An 18,924-nucleotide genomic window follows, 5' to 3' on the forward strand; every position below is an offset into this window, starting at 1 on the left:
GAAATACAAGCGTCATCTGATACTAGTTTTCAGTATGAAATGGTCACATACTTTTTGTTTTGTTTTCAGTCTTTTCAATAATCAGTGTTTAAAAGGAATTCTGTGCTTACTATATATATAGATCCTACACATTTTAGTGTGTTTCTTGGCACTCAATTATCTACTGCTTTTGGCAATATGATAGTAGGGAAGGGAGAATTTATTTAGATCTGTTTTAGGCATTCATCTTTGACTCATTTGTAGAGGCAAATACGATAGACTATTCAATATTAAGTAGTTTCTTTTATCTTTTCCCACGTGAAGAGGCCATTAACATTTCCATTGTCTGCCACTCTGAGTAATGGAGAGATTGCTCTCTTTCCATCCACTTGATTAATATAATCAATCATTTTTATCTTACTATGGACTACGGTGAACAATGATGGAACTCTGACTCGTTTTTCATTGACAAAATGCAATTGGTATTGTGGTATATAGTAAAACATGCCGTGGCATAGGTATAAGAAACCTTGTTTACTTTTGTTGCTTTGATATTATTAAGATGGTAATTTTGACTAAGTCATTCAGAGTCTGTAGGTCTAAATTTCCTGTCTGGAAATGAGTGTGTTGAACTAAATGATCTCCAAGAATTCTAGTTCTTATGTGAACATATCACGTGTAAACCAGCATCGTGCAGAATTTTTGTAAATACTCTGAGTAGTATATGGCTTCATATTTGTGTTTACTTTGAATTTTTTATTAATTTGAATGTGTGTGTATGTGTGTGTATTTTCTGCTTAACTTATTCAGAGCTTCTTTTTTTACACAATGAATGCTAAGTTTATTAACACCATAAATTGAACAACTTAAAATTTTAAACTCAACTCTTTACAGGTTGAAAACATTTTACAGTCATTTTTAAGAGATTTGATTTTTAAAATATGGCTTAAGATCCTTTTAGCTTAAATTGCGTTTTTAAATTTAGTATTCATTTTTAAGTACTTAAGCTATCTTACAAATATTTCAAAGTACTTAACTCTTTTAAACCTGATATTTATGGATTTTGTAAAATTTTAAATACATTTTCAGCTTAAAATTATAAGTCTAAGTCAGTTATTCAATGATGTTTTTAGTTGGAATCACAGTTTTATTTTTTTAATTTAAATTTATTATTTAAATTATTACATAATTCTCCCTTTCCCCCCATTTACCTCTCCCCTGCTGCCCTACAGTTTTATTTTTTATATACCCTAATATGAATGACTTCTTAATCTAAATATTTAAAAATACCAAATATATACCTATTATGCCCATATCCAATCCAAAAATATTACTCTCCCTCCCAAATAACTTAAAAAGAAAATAAAAAGCACACATTTTTATTACATCCGTATTCTACACCTGCCTGTTTCACCAGGATCTTTTCAATTTTACCATCTCAAAAATTTGAGGTTATCTTTCCAAGCAAATGTAGTTATGTTCTCAGAGAAATGAAAACATTTGGAATCTAGAGCTATAGACATCCAGTGTGATTTTTTTTTTCTTATGAATGTGGACATAAGTTGAGTCTAGTTTTATAGTCTCTACCAATAGTGAATCTGAGGCCATCCTATCTAATAATAGACAAACATGGTAATTAACCATACATCCGCTACGCTTCCCATTGGCTGATCAGGGCGATATGCAAATTAACTGCCATCAAAGATGGCGGCCGGCAGCCAGGCAGCTGAAGTGAACATGAGGTGGGCTTGCTCCAGTGATGGAGGAAGCCAAGGTTCCCCGCCTGCTGCAGCCGGGCTCTGAGCTCCAGTCTAAGCAACAATGTTGCAATTATAGAAGCTAAACAAACCCCAGAAACCTGCTTTCAGCCAGCCAGCCTCGGAGCTGGAGCTGCAACAAAGTTTCAATTACAGAAGGTAAATCCAGAATAAAAAAAGAAAAAAAGAAAAAAAGGAGAGACTGGGAGCTTCAGTTGCAGGCTTGGCCCGCCTGAAAACAGCCCTCAGCCCCTCATCCAGGCTGGCCAGGCACCCCAGTGGGGACCCCCACCCTGAAGGGGGTGCGAGCAGCCTGAAAACAGTACAGCAGCCCCTCATCCAGGCTGGCCAGGCACCCCAGTGGGGACCCCCACCCTGAAGGGGGTGCGAGCAGCCTGAAAACAGTACAGCGGTGGTGGTGGGAGCCTCTCCTGCCTCCTCAGCAGTACTAAGGATGTCCGACTGCAGCTTAGGCCATCCTATCTAATAATAGACAAACATGGTAATTAACATATGTAATCACATATGTAATTAAAGTTTTTCTAGTAGCCACATTAAAAATAAATAAAAACAGATTTAATTAATCTTAATAGTATTTTATTTAATGCAGTACTATGTTATTTCAACATGTAATCAATATAAAAATTATTGAGATGTTTCACACTTTTTTTTTTCATAGTGAGTCTTCAAAATCCCATGTTATTTTATTTACAGTGCACAATTCAGTCAGACTAACCACATTTCAAGTGCTCAGTAGCCTCATGTATCTAGTGGCTATTGTATTGGGCAGTGCTGTCTTTTACTTTTGCAACTTAGTAATAGTAACATAATTGATGCTGTGTGTGTGACTGTGTATGTTTATTCTTAATTACATATTTTTCTAACTGAATGAAATATAAGATATTTAAAAATGCACATCTTTATTTTTTTCCTCTCAAAGGCCCTTCCTTCTTCCATGATTATAGTAGCAGTTTATTGTCCTGTGATAGCTGCTGTTTTCATTGTTCTGAAGATGGTCAACTATCGACTCCACAGAGCACTGGATGCTGGAGAAGTTGTAGATAGGAATGCAAATGAGTTCAAAGATCAGCGAGCCAAAGCTGAGCAAGGCAACTGTTCAATCAGGAGAAAAGACAGCAATGGACCGAGGTAAGGTCCCCCATGTCACTCTGTAATGATGTAGATCCTGCATGAGTACAGTGATGTGATTATTGTATTGTGCCCATTCTGTAACCTGGTTTTAAGGCATATTTATTTATATGCCACAATTTATTTTTATGTGATCTATTCTGTGAATGTTTATTAGTTGTACACATAATATGTCAAGTTTTGCAGGATTTTTTTTCTTATTCCAAATTATATAAATAATTCACATGTCTACTTTCAGTATTCTTATTTTATTTTTCACTCTTAAATTGTAGTCAATCTGAAAACATTCTGATTTTCTTTTGTAGGTTTAGTCCCAACACTGTTTAGTGAATAATAAATTTTTTCCCGCAGTGATTTTAAATCCTTTATTTTTTATGTACATATGTCAATTTCTGGGTTTTGTTTTCTGCCCCATTGATCTTCCTGTCTTTTTTTTTTGTGTATAACATACTGCTTTTTGGCTTTCTAATAAGTTTAATACTTAGCAGTGTGAATCCCTCTTCAATATATTTTTTCAATGTTATATTGGTTATTCTCATGCATATACTTGCTTAGATTTTTGTGAGATGTCCCCTGTGTGCTCATCCTCCAGAAAATACCTTTAGAGTTTTGATGATAATTCTATTAAATCTGGAGAGAATGCAACCTTGAAATAGAGAGATGCTGTGTATACCCACTTATTCACTTGTCTGTTATGTCTTGTAAAACTTCAGTGTTTTTTTTAATGGGTTCTGAGTATTTCTTAAGTTTATTTTGTTTCTATTAGGAAATGCGTACTCTTGTATAGCGGGTAAGCAAACAGAATATAGACCAGGGGTGGGCAAACTTTTTGACTCGAGGGCCACAATGGGTTCTTAAACTGGACCGGAGGGCCGGAACAAAAGCATGGATGGAGTGTTTGTGTGAACTAATATAAATTCAAAGTAAACATCATTACATAAAAGGGTACGGTCTTTTTTTTTTTTTTTTAGTTTTATTCATTTCAAACGGGCCCCACGGCTGATATAGACTCTGCACTTAATGTATGGGGGCTTGAATCACTTCCTGATTGTATGATCTTGGAGGAGTTACTAAGTTTTATATGGCTTGACTTCCTCATCCGAATGATGAGGCATATAATAGTACTCGTAGTACTATTAGTACTCATGGGACTAATAGTGCCCATAGGCCATATTACAATTAGAACAAAGGATAAATGAGAAATCCTGCAAAAACTAAGGATTTTTATTGGAATTAAGTTGAATTGCTATCTTTGCCAAATTGAATCTCTCCATTTATTTAGTCTTTTTTAAGGTCTTTCAGTGAAGATTTATTATTTTTCCATTAAAAGGTTTATATAGCTTTTGTTAAATTAGCCAAATTATTTTATACTTTCTCTGCTATTATACATTTTTTATAACTACTTTTTTGTTTTTTCCCTTTAAACGAATTTAGCAGTTTACTTTGTATCCAGCAAACTTATTAAACTCCCTATCAACAATGAAACTTTATAGTTTCTTTCTTGATTTTCTGTAAATGATGTTTTATTTCTTCCTTTCTAGTCCTTATACTTCTTGTTTAACTTTTTCATTGGCTATGTTTAACTTTTTCATCGGCTATGACTTCTAGCACATGGTTAAATTGAAGTAGTATTAGTGTACATCCATGTGTTTTTCTAATCTCAAAGTGTTTTTAAATTTCACCATCAAATAGGGTCTTTGTTATAGATTTTTGTTTTTGATGTCTCCCTTTCCCCACCTTCCCACCTTGTGACTCACATTTTTTTCTGAGGAAAAGACATGAACAAGAAAATCTATACTTTTATTTCCAGAGCCTATCTCTGTGCTTAGTACATAAAAGCTGTCAGTTTGTTGCATGAATGAATGAATATAGTAGGACTACTTGAGTATGATGGTTTTCTTTGACTGCAGTGCAGCAGTTAAAAATGCTTATTAAATCTGTATCTTATAGGAAGAGGCAAAGTCATTGTTTGTATTACATTTCTAATGTTTCCGCAGAGGATATTACACTTAGAATTTTATGATTTGAACAAAAACATTTAGGAGATAGACCACATTTTCTCTCTGTTTCTCATAGCAGTAATGCTTACAGTATTATAAATTAAGGATATATTGAAACTGTATGTAAGTGAATTTTAGGCTAAGTTTTCTGAAGATTTATTTTGTTTAGGAACTTTGTTTTTATGTAGTCATACTTTTATGAACAACATTGTAATCTATATTTGTCAATGGTGCTAGGATGTTTCTGATGAAAATCTGAGCAGTTAATGGTGCTAATAATCAACAAATTAGTTTGTGAAGTCTCCTTTATAATTCAGATTAGACTCTATCCTTCTTTTCTGCCTTGCCCTGTACCTGGTATATATTTTTTAACAGATGGGGAAATTAAGGTATAAAGGTCGAATTTGGTGTATTGCTTACTACAGTTGACCATTTTGCTTCTGTGAGAATTTTAAATTACTATGTTTTCCAGGTAGTATGTGCTAAAACTCTGCATTGCTGAAAATTGGCAAGGCTTGCCAATAAAGAAAATTCTTACTCAGCTGTTTTATATGTTTAGCTATATTTAGTATACATGTGGCTGGCTAACAGTTCTGCTTCTAAATTTATAGAGAAGAGAGAGGTATAGTAATTTTGCTAGAGGATTTTTTTAAGGAGTCATCTATTGTTTTCTTCTTCTTTTTCGCTTCCTTAATATCTTCTTCTTACTCAATGTTGGCCATTGAGCATTAGTTCTAGAACATTGTTTCTCAGCCAGGGGTGATTTGCCCCTAAGATACATTTTTGCTTATCACAACTAGGGGGAGTGCTACTGGCATCTAGTTTGTAGAGGTCAGGGATGCTGCTGTGCACAGGATGGTCCCCACAATCAAGAATTACATGACCCCAAATGTCAGCATTGCTGACGTTAAGAAACTTGCCAGATGATGGTGTTTATTTTTGGTTTTGAGCTGGAAAGGGAATTTCAGTGTCTTATTTGTTGAAAGGCAGTAATGGTATCTTAGACTGTGAGCTTTAGAGTTGTACAGATCTGGTGTTCAAATCTTTTCTCAGTCTTTACTGTTTTGAGTGCCTACATTCAGGTGTGTGGGGAAAAAACAAAAAACAGATATGATAACACATTGTAGAGTGCTGTGTAAGTGTTATTTTTATCCTCCCTTCCCACTTGAACTCCACATACCAGTGACTCAGTGCATGTTGTTTGCTCCTCTGAGACCCTAGCCAAGTTTTTTCACCCTTTGGTTTTTAGTTTTTTTCATCTGTTAAATCATAGGTTTTAAGAAAATACTTCATGAGAAAATGCAAATAGAGCACATGTTCCCATGACTAGAATGTACTACTTAGTGAATATTTGCTTTTATTTTAATTAATAATATTACATTCAGATTATAATCATTTGGACTTGCTGTCAGAAATAATGTATAAAACTAGGCAAGATTGCCCTGGCCCATGTGGCTCATTGCACCAAAAGGTTGCTGGTTCCATTCCTGCCCAAGGCACCTGCCCAGGTTTCGGGGGGTGCAGGAGGCAGCCAATAGATGTTTCTCTCTCACATCAATGTTTCTCTCTCTGTCTCTCTCCCTCCTCTCCCTTCCTCTCTTTCTAAAATCAATAAAAAACAACCTTAAATAAATAACAAAAAACTAGGCAAGATTATCTATCAACTGATGACTAAATAAGCAAAATGTATTTTATTTATTAAATGGAATATTATTAGGCCATGAAAAGGTATAAAGTGCTGATACATGCTACAATATGGGTGAGCCTTGAAAACATTATGCCAAGTGAAAGAAGCCAGTCACAAGTGACCACATAATATATGATTCCATTTATGTGAAACTAGAGGCCCGATGCACAAAATTCGTGCAAGGAATTCGGCCCTGGCAGCCCCAGCTTCTTCCAGAGGGTCATCCGGAAGGACATCCGGAAGGTCATTTGGCTGTCTGGTCTAATTAGCATACTATGCTTTTATCATTATAGATGTCCATAATAGGCATCTGTAGCGACAGAAAATAGATTAGTGGCTACTTAGGCCTTGGCAGGATGGGAAGTGGATAGGGTGGTAAAAGCTAAAGGGATTTGCTTTGGTGGATAAAAATATTCTAACATTAACTGTGGTGATGGTTGCACAACTTTAGGAATATACTAAAAGCTGTTGAAGTGCAGAGTTTAAATGGATGATCTGTAATTTATATATCAGTAAAGTTGAAGTATATAAACTAGGCAAACCTATATAAACCTTTCTCTGGTATTGTATATTTTTTCCTTAGTCTTTACCTTGCTCTCCATCTTCTGATTTTTATGGAATCTTACTTAGAGAATGAATTCCAGTGGAGATAGAGTGATGTTGCTGGATATTATTCATCACTAGTTCAGTATGGTAATAGCTGTCTCTATATACTCACTTAAGGTTTTACCAGATTAGAAAAATATTCCTTATCCTGGCCCGTATGTCTTGTATGAGTTAACACCAAACAACTAACAAACTCGAGCATGTTCCACTTTTCTCACACATGGACATTTGTATGCTGAATTGGTTATCAGATTTGTAACCGATTTCCAATATGCTTTATTTTTATAAATGGATAGCAAGTTAGAAAGCTAATTTTCTTTATTGAATATTACCTATCTATAGTCGGTGGCCTAGAGTTAGGAACCCTTAAGCAAATAGGGATCTGATAGTTATGAAACCATTAATAAGAACACTAAATATCATATCGTGATAAATACTTATCACGATAAGTGTTGCATGGAAGCAACACTTATAAGCAAATTCTATTTTGCCCATATCTTTTGATGGCAGCTGTCAGAATACCCCACCCAAACAGGCTAAGGGAATTATGACTCACATTACTGAAAAATCTGTATGTAAGGGATGTCTTCAAATGTGTGATTTCAAAGTGGTCGGAAGGTGTGATTTTTAACAATCACTTTGTGGTCCTGTTTCCCTTCACCAGGCTGTGACCTTTTCTTTTCATTGGTTTTTTAGACAGCCTCTCCCATTGTAGTTGTAAAAAAGAAAGAGAAAAAGCAGCTACATTAACACTAGCAGATAGAGATAAATGTCTTTTCTCAACAATAGAATACTCCTGGCCTGATTCAGGCTAGCTTGAGTTGGGTCATGCATGTGCTTATTCTAGAACTGAGCTCTATCACCAAGAGAATAGGACCTGCTGATTGACTTTGGTTAGTAGAACGCACTGAGGATGGGTCAGCCTCACCCAAAGCCATATGAGAGTTTGGGATGGGGTGGTTCACCAGAAGAATTTTGGGTTGCTTTTTTGTTTGTTTGTTTTGTTAATGAAAAGGCTGAATTAAGTGTTGGATGGCAAAATAGTTTATATCCACTATAATGCCTAGCATATATCCTAGAACTTTTATCCTTGATAATAATAGCTAAAAAATTATTGAGTACTTAATTCTGTATATGCCAGATAGAATAAATAAAAAACTTGGGGCAAAAAATAAGGTTATGATAAATTTTAGGCCTGAGTTGTTCTAAAAGTTGTGTTCCTAAGGAACTTTATACATTTTTAAAAAATTGGTGTGATCGCTTTTCCTAATTTGGGGGAGTCCCATCATCTTTAAGTACTACTATATATGGGGACCTCCCCAGTTTTTTGAACCTAGAACTTTTCTCTTTTATCTAGTACCTGTTGTTACTATATAGTGAGCATCATTTTATTTAACTTAAGCCTTCTAACTCCTAACTCCTACACACAATTTTAGGTTTCCAGTTGTATAAAACAAGTTAGTATCCCAGTTAAGTGCTGTTAACTTAAAAAAAAATACAGATGTAAGTTGCTTGACCAGGATGACTGTTCTTTTGCATGTCCATCATTGTGTCCACAGCTCAGTCAGACTGGTCCTGAGAGTGGTATAATATCTCATTACTTGCTTTGTTTACAATGACCGATTTCTCTTTGCTCTTAGGAAACAAAAGGCAAATCATTTCTTTTCTAGAGTGTTTATATGACACACATCAAAAAATATGTACTCTGTTTGGTGTGCCTATTATAATTGTAATTAGAGGACCGGTGCATGAAAATCTGTGCACTGGTGGGGGTGGGGGGGACATCCCTCAGCCCAGCCTGCCCCCTCTCACAGTCCAGGAGCCCTCAGGAGATGTCCTACCTGGCCTCCCTCTGCAGGAGGCGACCGGGCTGATCAGGGGAAGGTGTCGTCCCCATCACCCTGCTGCTGCCGCCACTGCCGGCGGTGGCAGTTGCGAGGCCTGAGCCCCAGGCCTCGCAGCTGCCAGGGCTCACAGCTGCCTGAGACCGGGGCCTCGCAGTCGCCGGGGCTCATGGCTGCCTGAACCCATGGCTGCCGTGAGCCCTAGGCCTCTCAGCTGCCTGAGCCCACAGCTGCCTGAGCCCATGGCTGCCATGAGCCCCAGGCCTCGCAGCCGCTGTGGCTTTGTCCTGATGGATGTCCGGAAGACGTTCGCCCTAATTAGCATATTACCCTTTTATTAGTATAGATTAAGGTCAGTTTCTAATGTTGATTGTAGACAATTTGAGAGAGTGTTTTTAAGTATTTTCAAGGAGTGACGTGTTTATAAAATAGTTCAAATTCTTAGGTTTATAAATAAAAAATGATCTTTTTTTTTTTTTTTTTTTTTCTATTAAAAACCAGAACCTCTTAGTTTTATAGAAAAAAATAATAAAAAGAAAGCCATTGGTGGCAGAATAATGGCAGTTTCTCTCTTTTTCTCATTCTTTCCCATAGTGATCCTGGTGGAGGTATTGAAATGTCCGAGTTCATTCGAGAGGCCACACCACCAGTTGGTTGCAGTTCAAGAAATTCTTATGCTGGCCTAGATCCAAGCAACCAGGTAGAAACCTGTGTGATTTTATTTGGCTTTTTTTCCTATTCCTGATGGTGGTCTCAGAAGTTCTCCTGTCTGTAATAGTCATTTGGTGTTTATCTTGCTGATTAATAATGTTTTGATTATTTATTAATATATTTTATTGATATTCTTATTTTTTTATTGCTTAAAGTATTACAAATAGTATTACATATGTCTCCTTTTTTTTCCCCGCCTTGACAATCCCCTGGCCTCCCCTACCCCCCAGTGTCTTATGTCCATTGGTTATGCTTATATGCATGCATACAAGTCCTTCGGTTGATCTCTTACCCCCCCTTCCCGCCCCCCAACCCTCCCCAGCCTTCCAGCTGTAGTTTGACAGTCTGTTCGAGGCTGCTCTGCCTCTGTATCTATTTTTGTTCATCAGTTTATAATGGTCCTTCTTATCCATAAATGAGTGAGATCATGTGGTATTTTTCTTTCATTGACTGGCTTATTTCACTTAGCATAATGCTCTCCAGTTCCATCCATGCCGTTGCAAATGGTAAGAATTCCTTCCTTTTTACAGCAGCATAGTATTCCATCATGTAGATGTACCATAGTTTTCTAATCCATTCATCTACTGATGGGCACTTAGGCTGTTTCCAGATCATCGCTATGGTAAATTGTGCCGCTATGAACATAGGGATGCATATATCCTTTCTGATTGGTGTTTCCGGTTTCTTGGGATATATTCCTAGAAGTGGGATCACTGGGCCAAAGGGAGTTCCATTTTTAACTTTTTGAGGAAACTCCATACTGTTCTCCATAGTGGCTGCACCAGTCTGCATTCCCACCAGCAGTGCACAAGTGTTCCTTTTTCTCCACATCCTCTCCAGCACTTGTCGTTTGTTGATTTGTTGATGATGGCCATTCTGACAGGTGTGAGATGGTACCTCATTGTTGTTTTGATTTGCATCTCTCGGATGATTAGTGACTTTGAGCATGTTTTCATATGTCTCTTGGCTTTCTGAATGTCCTCTTTTGAAAAGTGTCTATTTAGGTCCTTTGCCCATTTTTTGATTGGATTGTTTATCTTTCTTTTGTTAAGTTGTGTGAGTTCCCTATAAATGTTGGAGATTAAACCCTTATCGGTGATAACATTGGCAAATATGTTCTCCCATGCAGTGGGCTTTCTTGTTTTGTTGATGGTTTCTTTTGCTGTGCAGAAGCTTTTTATTTTGATGTAGTCCCATTTGTTTATTTTCTCTTTAGTTTCCAATGCCCTAGGAGCTGTATCGGTGAAGAAATTGCTTCGGCATATGTCTGAGATTTTGTTGCCTTTGTATTCTTCTAGAATTTTTATGGTTTCCTGTCGTACATTTAAGTCCTTTATCCATTTTGAGTTTATTCTTGTGTATGGTGTAAGTTGGTGGTCTAGTTTCATTTTCTTGCATATATCTGTCCAATTTTCCCAACACCATTTATTGAAGAGACTATCTTGGCTCCATTGTATGTTCTTGCCTCCTTTGTCAAATATTAATTGAGCATATTGGTTCGGGTCGATTTCTGGATTCTCTATTTCATTGATCTATATGTCTGTTTTTGTGCCAGTACCAGGCAGTTTTGAGAACAATGGCTTTGTAATACAGCTTGATATCAGGTATTGAGATCCCACCTACTTTGTTCTTCTTTCTCAGGATCGCTGCAGCTATTCGGGGTCTTTTTTTTACTCCAGATGAATTTTTGGAGAGTTCTAGGTCTGTGAAATATGCTGTTGGTATTTTAATGGGAAGTGCATTGAATTTATAGATTGCTTTGGGTAGTATGGACATTTTAATGATGTTGCTTCTACCAATCCATGAACATGGTATGTTCTTCCATCTGTTTATATCTTCCTCTATCTCTTTTTTCAACTTCCTGTAGTTTTCTGAGTAGAGGTCTTTTACCTCTTTAGTTAGGGTTATTCCTAGGTATCTTAATTTTTTTTGGCATGATGGTAAATGGGATTGCTTTTTTAGTCTCTCTTTCTGTAAGTTCACTATTGGTGTATAGAAATGCCATAGATTTCTTGGCGTTAATTTTGTATCCTGCTACATTGCCAAATTCATTTATTAAGTCTAATAGTTTTTTGATGGAGTCTTTAGGGTTTTTTATGTACAATATCATGTCATCTGCGAATAAGGACAGTTTTACTTCTTCATTTCCAATTTGGATGCCTTTTATTTCTTCTTCTTGTCTGATCACAATGGCTAATACTTCCAGTACTATGTCGAACAGGAGTTGTGAGAGTGGGCATCCCTGTCTTGTTCCTGTTCTTAGGGGAAATGGTTTTAGTTTTTGCCCATTGAGTATGATGTTGGCTGTGGGTTTGTCATACACGGTTTTTATTATGTTGAGGTATGATCCTTCTATTCCCACTTTGCTGAGAGTTTTTATCAAAAATGGGTGTTGGATTTTGTCAAATGCTTTTTCTGCATCGATTGATATGACTATGTGGTTTTTATCTCTCAATTTGTTTATGTGATGTATTATGTTTATTGATTTGCGGATATTGTACCATCCTTGCATCCCTGGGATAAATCCTACTTGGTCACGGTGTATGATCTTTCTGATGTACTGCTGGATCTGATTTGCGAGGATTTTGTTGAGGATTTTGGCATCTATGCTCATGAGGGATATTGGCCTGTAATTCTCTTTTATTGTGTTGTCTTTATCTGGTTTTGGTATTAGGGTGAGTTTTCACAGTAAGTACATTTTTTTGCTGAGCATACAGTTTAATCAACAGTTACATATATTGCAAAGTTCATTTTTATTGGCTATATCAAGAATTTATTAGTAGTTTTAACATGTTTGTGTATGCATATTTTATTATTCACTGCCATATAACTTTTATATAGTATACATATCTTAAGTGGATTTTTACATACACACACATACACACACAGTATATATTTAATTGCCATCCAATCAAGAAAGTCCCTCATACTCCTTCAAAGTCAGTATTAACTTATATTTTGAGCAAATTTCTTATGGTATACTTTTGTTCAATTGAATCGATGAAAGGAAAGATTTAGTAAAATACAAAATATTACTTGAATGTTTTTAATTTTATTCTAAGATGTTAAATTTGCTTGAGTGTTTTCTTCTTGAATCCCTTGAAAACAGATTATAGAAAGAGTTACTGAGACTTGTTGATTTAGTAACTGTCACGTTGTTATATTTTATTTCCTAGGTGTTTGTGGAATTTGTGGTATTTGTTAACATGATTTTTATAGTAGTATAATAAATGATGGTTGTGAAATTTTTAGGGTAGTGTTATACCATCTTTAATATAAGCATTAAAAGTTCAGTAGATTTTAGTTTTCTGTTTATATAGGTTGTGCTAAAAATTCATTTTTCATAGATGTCTTAATTTTTAATTATTTCTAAATATGTTATAGCAATATACAAAGAAGTACTTACTTTTTGTCTGGAACTGAGGAAAGTACATATTGATTTAACAGTGTGACAGTTGAAGATTTAGATTGCTCTTTTTGGGATATATTGTTTTGTCCTCCAAATCTTCCCTTTATATATCTTGATCAGTCTGAATTTATTTCAGATAGATTCAATACCTAATTTTGATTTTGTTTATAATATGAACATATCATGATGCAATATAAAAAAATGATAATTGGCCTTGGCTGGCATGTCTCAGTGGTTAGAGCATTGACCTATGCACCGGAGGGTCTTGGGTTCAATTCCCAGTCAAAGGCACATACCTGGGTTGCAGGTTCAATCCCTATCCCAGGTCAGGGCTCATGTGGGAGGAGGTAACCAATCTATGTGTCTCTCTCACATCAATGTTTCTCTCTCCCCTCCCCCTTTTCCTTTCACTCTCTCAAAAAAATCAATGGAAAAATATCCTGACTCCTCGGGTGAGGATTAAAAAAAAAAAAAAGATAATTACATGGCATAGATTGCTTGAGGTTGGAGGCATCCTACCCTGGGGGTTCCATGAATCCTGAGCATACAGAGGGACTCAGGGATTCAGTGTCCCAGCACACCTGTAATGTACACACAGTTGTGCAACAGCAAACAGGCCTGTGACTCTGATGTAAAATGCCTAAACGGTATCTTTTAATATTGATAAAAATGACTGATTATATGTTTTGATAATAATTTGGTTTGATGATCTTGCTAGTATATTGATAATAACATAGAACTAGCATTTTAATTAGTTTTACTTGTTTCATGCCATTTTTCAGATTGGATCTGGTTCTTCTCGTCTTGGAACAGCAACAACTATTAAAGGTAGACATGATCTAACTTGAAAGTTGTCTCTGATTTTCCATTATTTTTTGGCTGTAATAAAGATAACTGAGCATTTTATATTCACATGTAATAAAAATTGTTCTTGAAATTATTTTGTAGATAAAATTTGTATCTGATACTAAAGGTTACTTGATTTAAATTGTGTTCCCTTTTCATCATTCAAATTTCACAAAGGTATTTGACCATTTGCATTACATTGTATTAATTGTAAATTTTGTTCTATTAAACTTCCTTGCCTTGAGGGAAAATACTTTTGTGGGTTTTAGTGAGATTCATGAAAAACGGAGTAATTTAATGTGAAACCTTTAAATTGGGTGCAATAAGAAAGGGAAAATGTTTTTCTATACATCTGAAAATATGCCTTTTATTTTATACATTTACTAGAGGCCCGGTGCACGAGATTCGTGCACTGGGGAGTGGGGACCCTCAGGCCGGCCTGCACCCACTTGCAGTCCGGGACCCCTCGGGGGATGTCCGCCTGCCGGCTTAGGGCCTAAGCTGGACGTCAGACACCTCTCTCGCAGTCCGGGGCTCTTGCAGTTCAGGACTCCTCGCTCCTTACCGCCTGCCTGCAGTAGAGGTGGGAGAGGCTCCTGCCACTGTTGCTGTGCTTGCCAGCCGTGAGCCCAGCTTCTGGCTGAGCAGTGCTCCCCCTGTAGGAGTGCACTGACCACCAGGGGACAGCTCCTGCGTTGAGCCTCTGCCCCCTGGTGGTCAGTGCATGTCATAGCAACCAGTCGTTCTGCGGTTTGGTCTACTTGCATATTAGGCTTTTATTATATAGGATTTCAAATAAATTTATATTATTTTAATCTTACAATTTTTTAGCTTACTAATTTGCCCTGGGAAATTTATGTTGTTTCAATTTCAATTTTCATTAAAAAACACAACTGCTTCTTTTTAAAGAAATAGTTTTATTAGCTAACAATATAAAGCTTTCCATATTATTTGTTTGTAGTGCTATTAGAATAATTATGTGGTCTGATAGTCTACTGCTTTTGTAGCTAGAGAATACTGACACAGCATATAGTGAACTAATATAGTAGATATCTACTGTACTCTTTGATGTCCTTCCTTGTTATGCCAGTGTACAGTTGTTATTTTTAATATAATATCTTCACATGTTTCTCTTAACTTTGTAGGAGATACAGACACTGCTAAGACTTCTGATGATATCAGTTTAAGTCTGGGCCAGAGCTCTAGTCTTTGTAAGGAAGGAAGTGAAGAACAAGGTAAGAACATTATACCTCACAGTGACATGTATTGTGTGGATCAGGGTGAATTTGTAGAATATGCTGCTCACATTTTGGCAGAAGTTTATAACAATTTAATAATTGTTTTTAAAAGAAACTTTAAAGTAAAATTATTTAATAGGATAATAAAACAGAGTGCTGTAAGTACTTTTAGCTTTCTGGAATTCAGTTATACATGTTCTGCCAACTAAACATGAAGAGACAAGTTTTATGAGCATATGCCCTAGAGCAGCCGTGGGCAAACTACGGCCCGCGGGCCGGATCCGGCCCGTTTGAAATGAATAAAACTAAAAAAAAAAAACCGTACCCTTTTATGTAATGATGTTTACTTTGAATTTATATTAGTTCACACAAACACTCCATCCATGCTTTTGTTCCGGCGCTCCGGTCCAGTTTAAGAACCCATTGTGGCCCTCGAGTCAAAAAGTTTGCCCACCCCTGCCCTAAAGTGAATATGAGATGGGAGATAAGAATCTGCTATTCCTTTAGTTGGTCAGAGCATCTTGCCTAGCTTAATGATAACCTAGTATATAAAACTGTTGTTTTTCCATTTAGTGTGACCTCTAAATGCCAGCTGCTTCATATCTTGTTCAACAATATGTTTTAATGGAGAAATAACTTGCTGTTGGAGTTTCTGAGAAACTATGTTTGCCTCCAGCATGGTGCCTGCCTCCTCTAGCATATTTTTAATAGAAATTTTGGCTTCAAGTGATTTTTTCCCCTCCTTATTCAACTCAATCATAAATGAGTATTTTGGATTTTCTTGGAGTTTTCTTTTTTTAAAGAACTGCCAGATTTTTCTGTTTGAATTTTAATTTTCAAACATGAAAGGATGAATATGTCATCTTGAATTTTAAGTGGAGATTATTCCAGGTTATAATCAGTGAGACAGAAAATTGTCTTATTTCTGGCCTGTTGTTATTATTAGCCTGGGTAGAGGGGGGTAGATAGACAGGCTGATAAATTTCCTGTATTTAATTATGAAACTTATTCATGAAATTACAAATAGATCACAAAGTTATGACATTTTCCCATTAATACAGGTCCAATTCCTACAAGTAGATTTTGTTTCTGGTACTTGGAATTTTAAGTTTATCACTGTAACCCTGCTGTTTTAGAATTATAGTACCACAATCATTGTTTATTTGTTTTTGTGGGCTACCCCTGCCAACCTACTCCTCCCTGCCAAAAAATACTCTTGAACATACTGTATGATATGGAAACTATTTTCTCAAAAAGTAAAGGTGGATTGATCCATTTGAGAGTTATAGTATCCCTTTTTATAATATTTAATTATCAGGATGTCTCAAAAACTAGGTATCGTAGAAGGGCTAGTGCATTTAGGGGTCATATGTCTTTTTATTTTCTATCTGGGAAGTAAGAATTTTGTAGTGTGACAAGTTAGGAATTATATACACACAAACATACCCTTGCAGATACATAATGACTAGATAATGATGTTCACTGAGTGCATGTTGTTATCTAGATTAGGGGTCAGTAAACTTTCTATAAACAGTCAGATCGTTTTGTAGGCTATATGGTCTCTCTTGTAACTACTGAACTCTGCATTGTAAAGTGAAAGAGGACATAAATAACACATAAATGAGTGGGCATGGCTGTATCACCTGACTCATATAGGCCTTAGTTTGTTAACCCCTGGTTTAGGTCTTCTTTTCAGCCTTTATCAGGGATGGGGAACATCCGGTCCAAGGGCCAGATAAGGCCTGAGAGATCATTTGGTCTGGTCTTGCCAAGCATTAGGGGTGAGTTAATTAAATGTTTAACCAAATATAGCAAGCTAATTTTTAAGATGTTAATTTTGTATGGCCTGTTAATGATGTTATAAATATCCAAATGGTCCTTTGCATCAAAACTTTCCCCACTTCTGCTTTATACACATTCACCCAGTTCATCTTTAAGCATTTAATATTAATACTTTTATTCTCACTGGTCAGGTGAACATATCATGGCTTAGAGAGGTTACAAGAAACTTGCACCAAAATTACACAGCTACAAAGTGGCAGTCTAGTTTTGAATTATGCTTTTAATGCTATACTATTATACTTTCATGTAGGTTTATCACCTGCTTTTATCACATATTTTCCCACATAGTTAACATGTAACATATCTAGTATTCATTATGTGCTCAGCACTATTTTAAGTACTGGGAATAAATCACTTACAGTACTGAAAAATCAGGGAGTAGGAGGATAAGATAGGGAGTTCAGTTTTAGGCATATCAGGTATGAGATGCTGTTAGACCTCTAAGCAGCAATAATCCTATATAATATAAGCCTAATAGGCTAAGTGTCCGGTCGTCCAGTTGGCCATTCAACCAATCAAAGCATAATATGCTAATGATATGCTAAGGCTGCTCAACTGCTCGCTATGACGTGCACTGATGACCAGGGGCCAGACAGTCGACTGGTTGACCAGTCACTATGACGTGCACTAACCAGCAGAGGCCAGACACTTCGACTGGTAGGTTAGTTTGCTGCTGGGGTCTGGCTGATCGGGACTGAGCACTTAGGGCTGGACATGCCCTGGAGGCCTCCCGCAGTCCTCCCTGGCTAGCCAACCTCCCACGTCCCTCCCCAGCCCCAATCGTGCACTGGTGGAGTCCCTTGGCCTGGCCTGCGCCCTCTTGCAATCTGGGACCCCTCGGGGGAAGTCAGAGAGCCGGTTTTGGCCCGGCGGCAGAACGACTGGTCGCTATGACACGCACTGACCTCCAGGGGGCAGACGCTCAATGCAGGAGCTTCCCCCTGGTGATCAGTGCGCAGCCAGAAGCTGGGCTCATGGCTGACAAGCGCAGCGGTGGTGGCGGAGACAGGGAACGGGCCTAAGTCGTCAGTTGGACATCCTCTGAGGGCTCCTGGACTGTGAGGGGGCGCAGGCTGGCTGAGGGACCCTTCCTCCCCTCAGTGCACAAATTTCGTGCACCGGGTCTCTAGTCTACACTAATAAAAGAGAAAAATGGTAATTGGCATACGACCGCTACCCTTCCCATTGGCTAATCAGCGTATCCTTATGCAAATTAACTGTCAGCCAAGATGGCGGCCGGCAGCCAGGCAGCTGGAAGCGAACATGAGGCTTGCTTGCTCCCGTGACTGCAGACTCCAACGTTCCCCGCCTGACTTGCCGGCCTCTGAGCTGGCAGTTTGAAACATTCTAACAAATATAGCCGGCTGGGATCTCAGAGCTGAAGTTATACATTGTTTCGATTATAGAACTGCAAACAAACCAGTAGCGGAAGCCTCAGAGCTAGAGCCAGAGCTAAAGCTGGCCCAGAAGAAAAAAAAAAAAAAGAAAAAAAGGAGTGGTTGGGAGCTTCAGTCAAAACCGCCAGCCTGAAAGCAGCCCTCAGCCCCTCACCCAGACTGGCCAGGCACCCCAGTGGGGACCCCCCCCCTGAAGGGTGTGTGACCAGCTGCAAACAGCCATCATCCCCTCATCCAGGCTGGCCAGGCACCCCAGTGGGGACCCCCACCCTGATCCAGGACACCCTTCAGGGCAAACCAGCCCGCCCCCAGGCCTCTATCCTATATAGTAAAAGGGTAATGTGCCTCCTAGCACTGGGATCAGCGGAGCCGCAAGCCTCCTGGCACCGGATCAGCGTGACAGGGTGCAGCGCCCAAACCCCCTGATCAGCCCTGTGGCTCTGTGTGTGACAGGGTGTG

General features: G+C 37.7%; 1 protein-coding gene across 1 annotated transcript in view; it reads left to right on the top strand.

Annotated features, from left to right (window-relative positions):
• The window catches only part of PCNX1 (pecanex homolog 1), a 156,816-nt gene that overhangs the window by 26,536 nt on the left and 111,356 nt on the right, over positions 1 to 18,924 (top strand). Inside the window, 4 exon segments of the mRNA XM_014457768.2 lie at positions 2,677 to 2,885; positions 9,617 to 9,722; positions 13,925 to 13,970; positions 15,134 to 15,223. Coding sequence (XP_014313254.2) covers positions 2,677 to 2,885; positions 9,617 to 9,722; positions 13,925 to 13,970; positions 15,134 to 15,223 — 451 coding nt within the window.

This window comes from Myotis lucifugus, unplaced genomic scaffold, assembly GCF_000147115.1.
Source record: "Myotis lucifugus unplaced genomic scaffold, Myoluc2.0 scaffold_85, whole genome shotgun sequence".
Lineage (NCBI taxonomy): Eukaryota > Metazoa > Chordata > Mammalia > Chiroptera > Vespertilionidae > Myotis > Myotis lucifugus.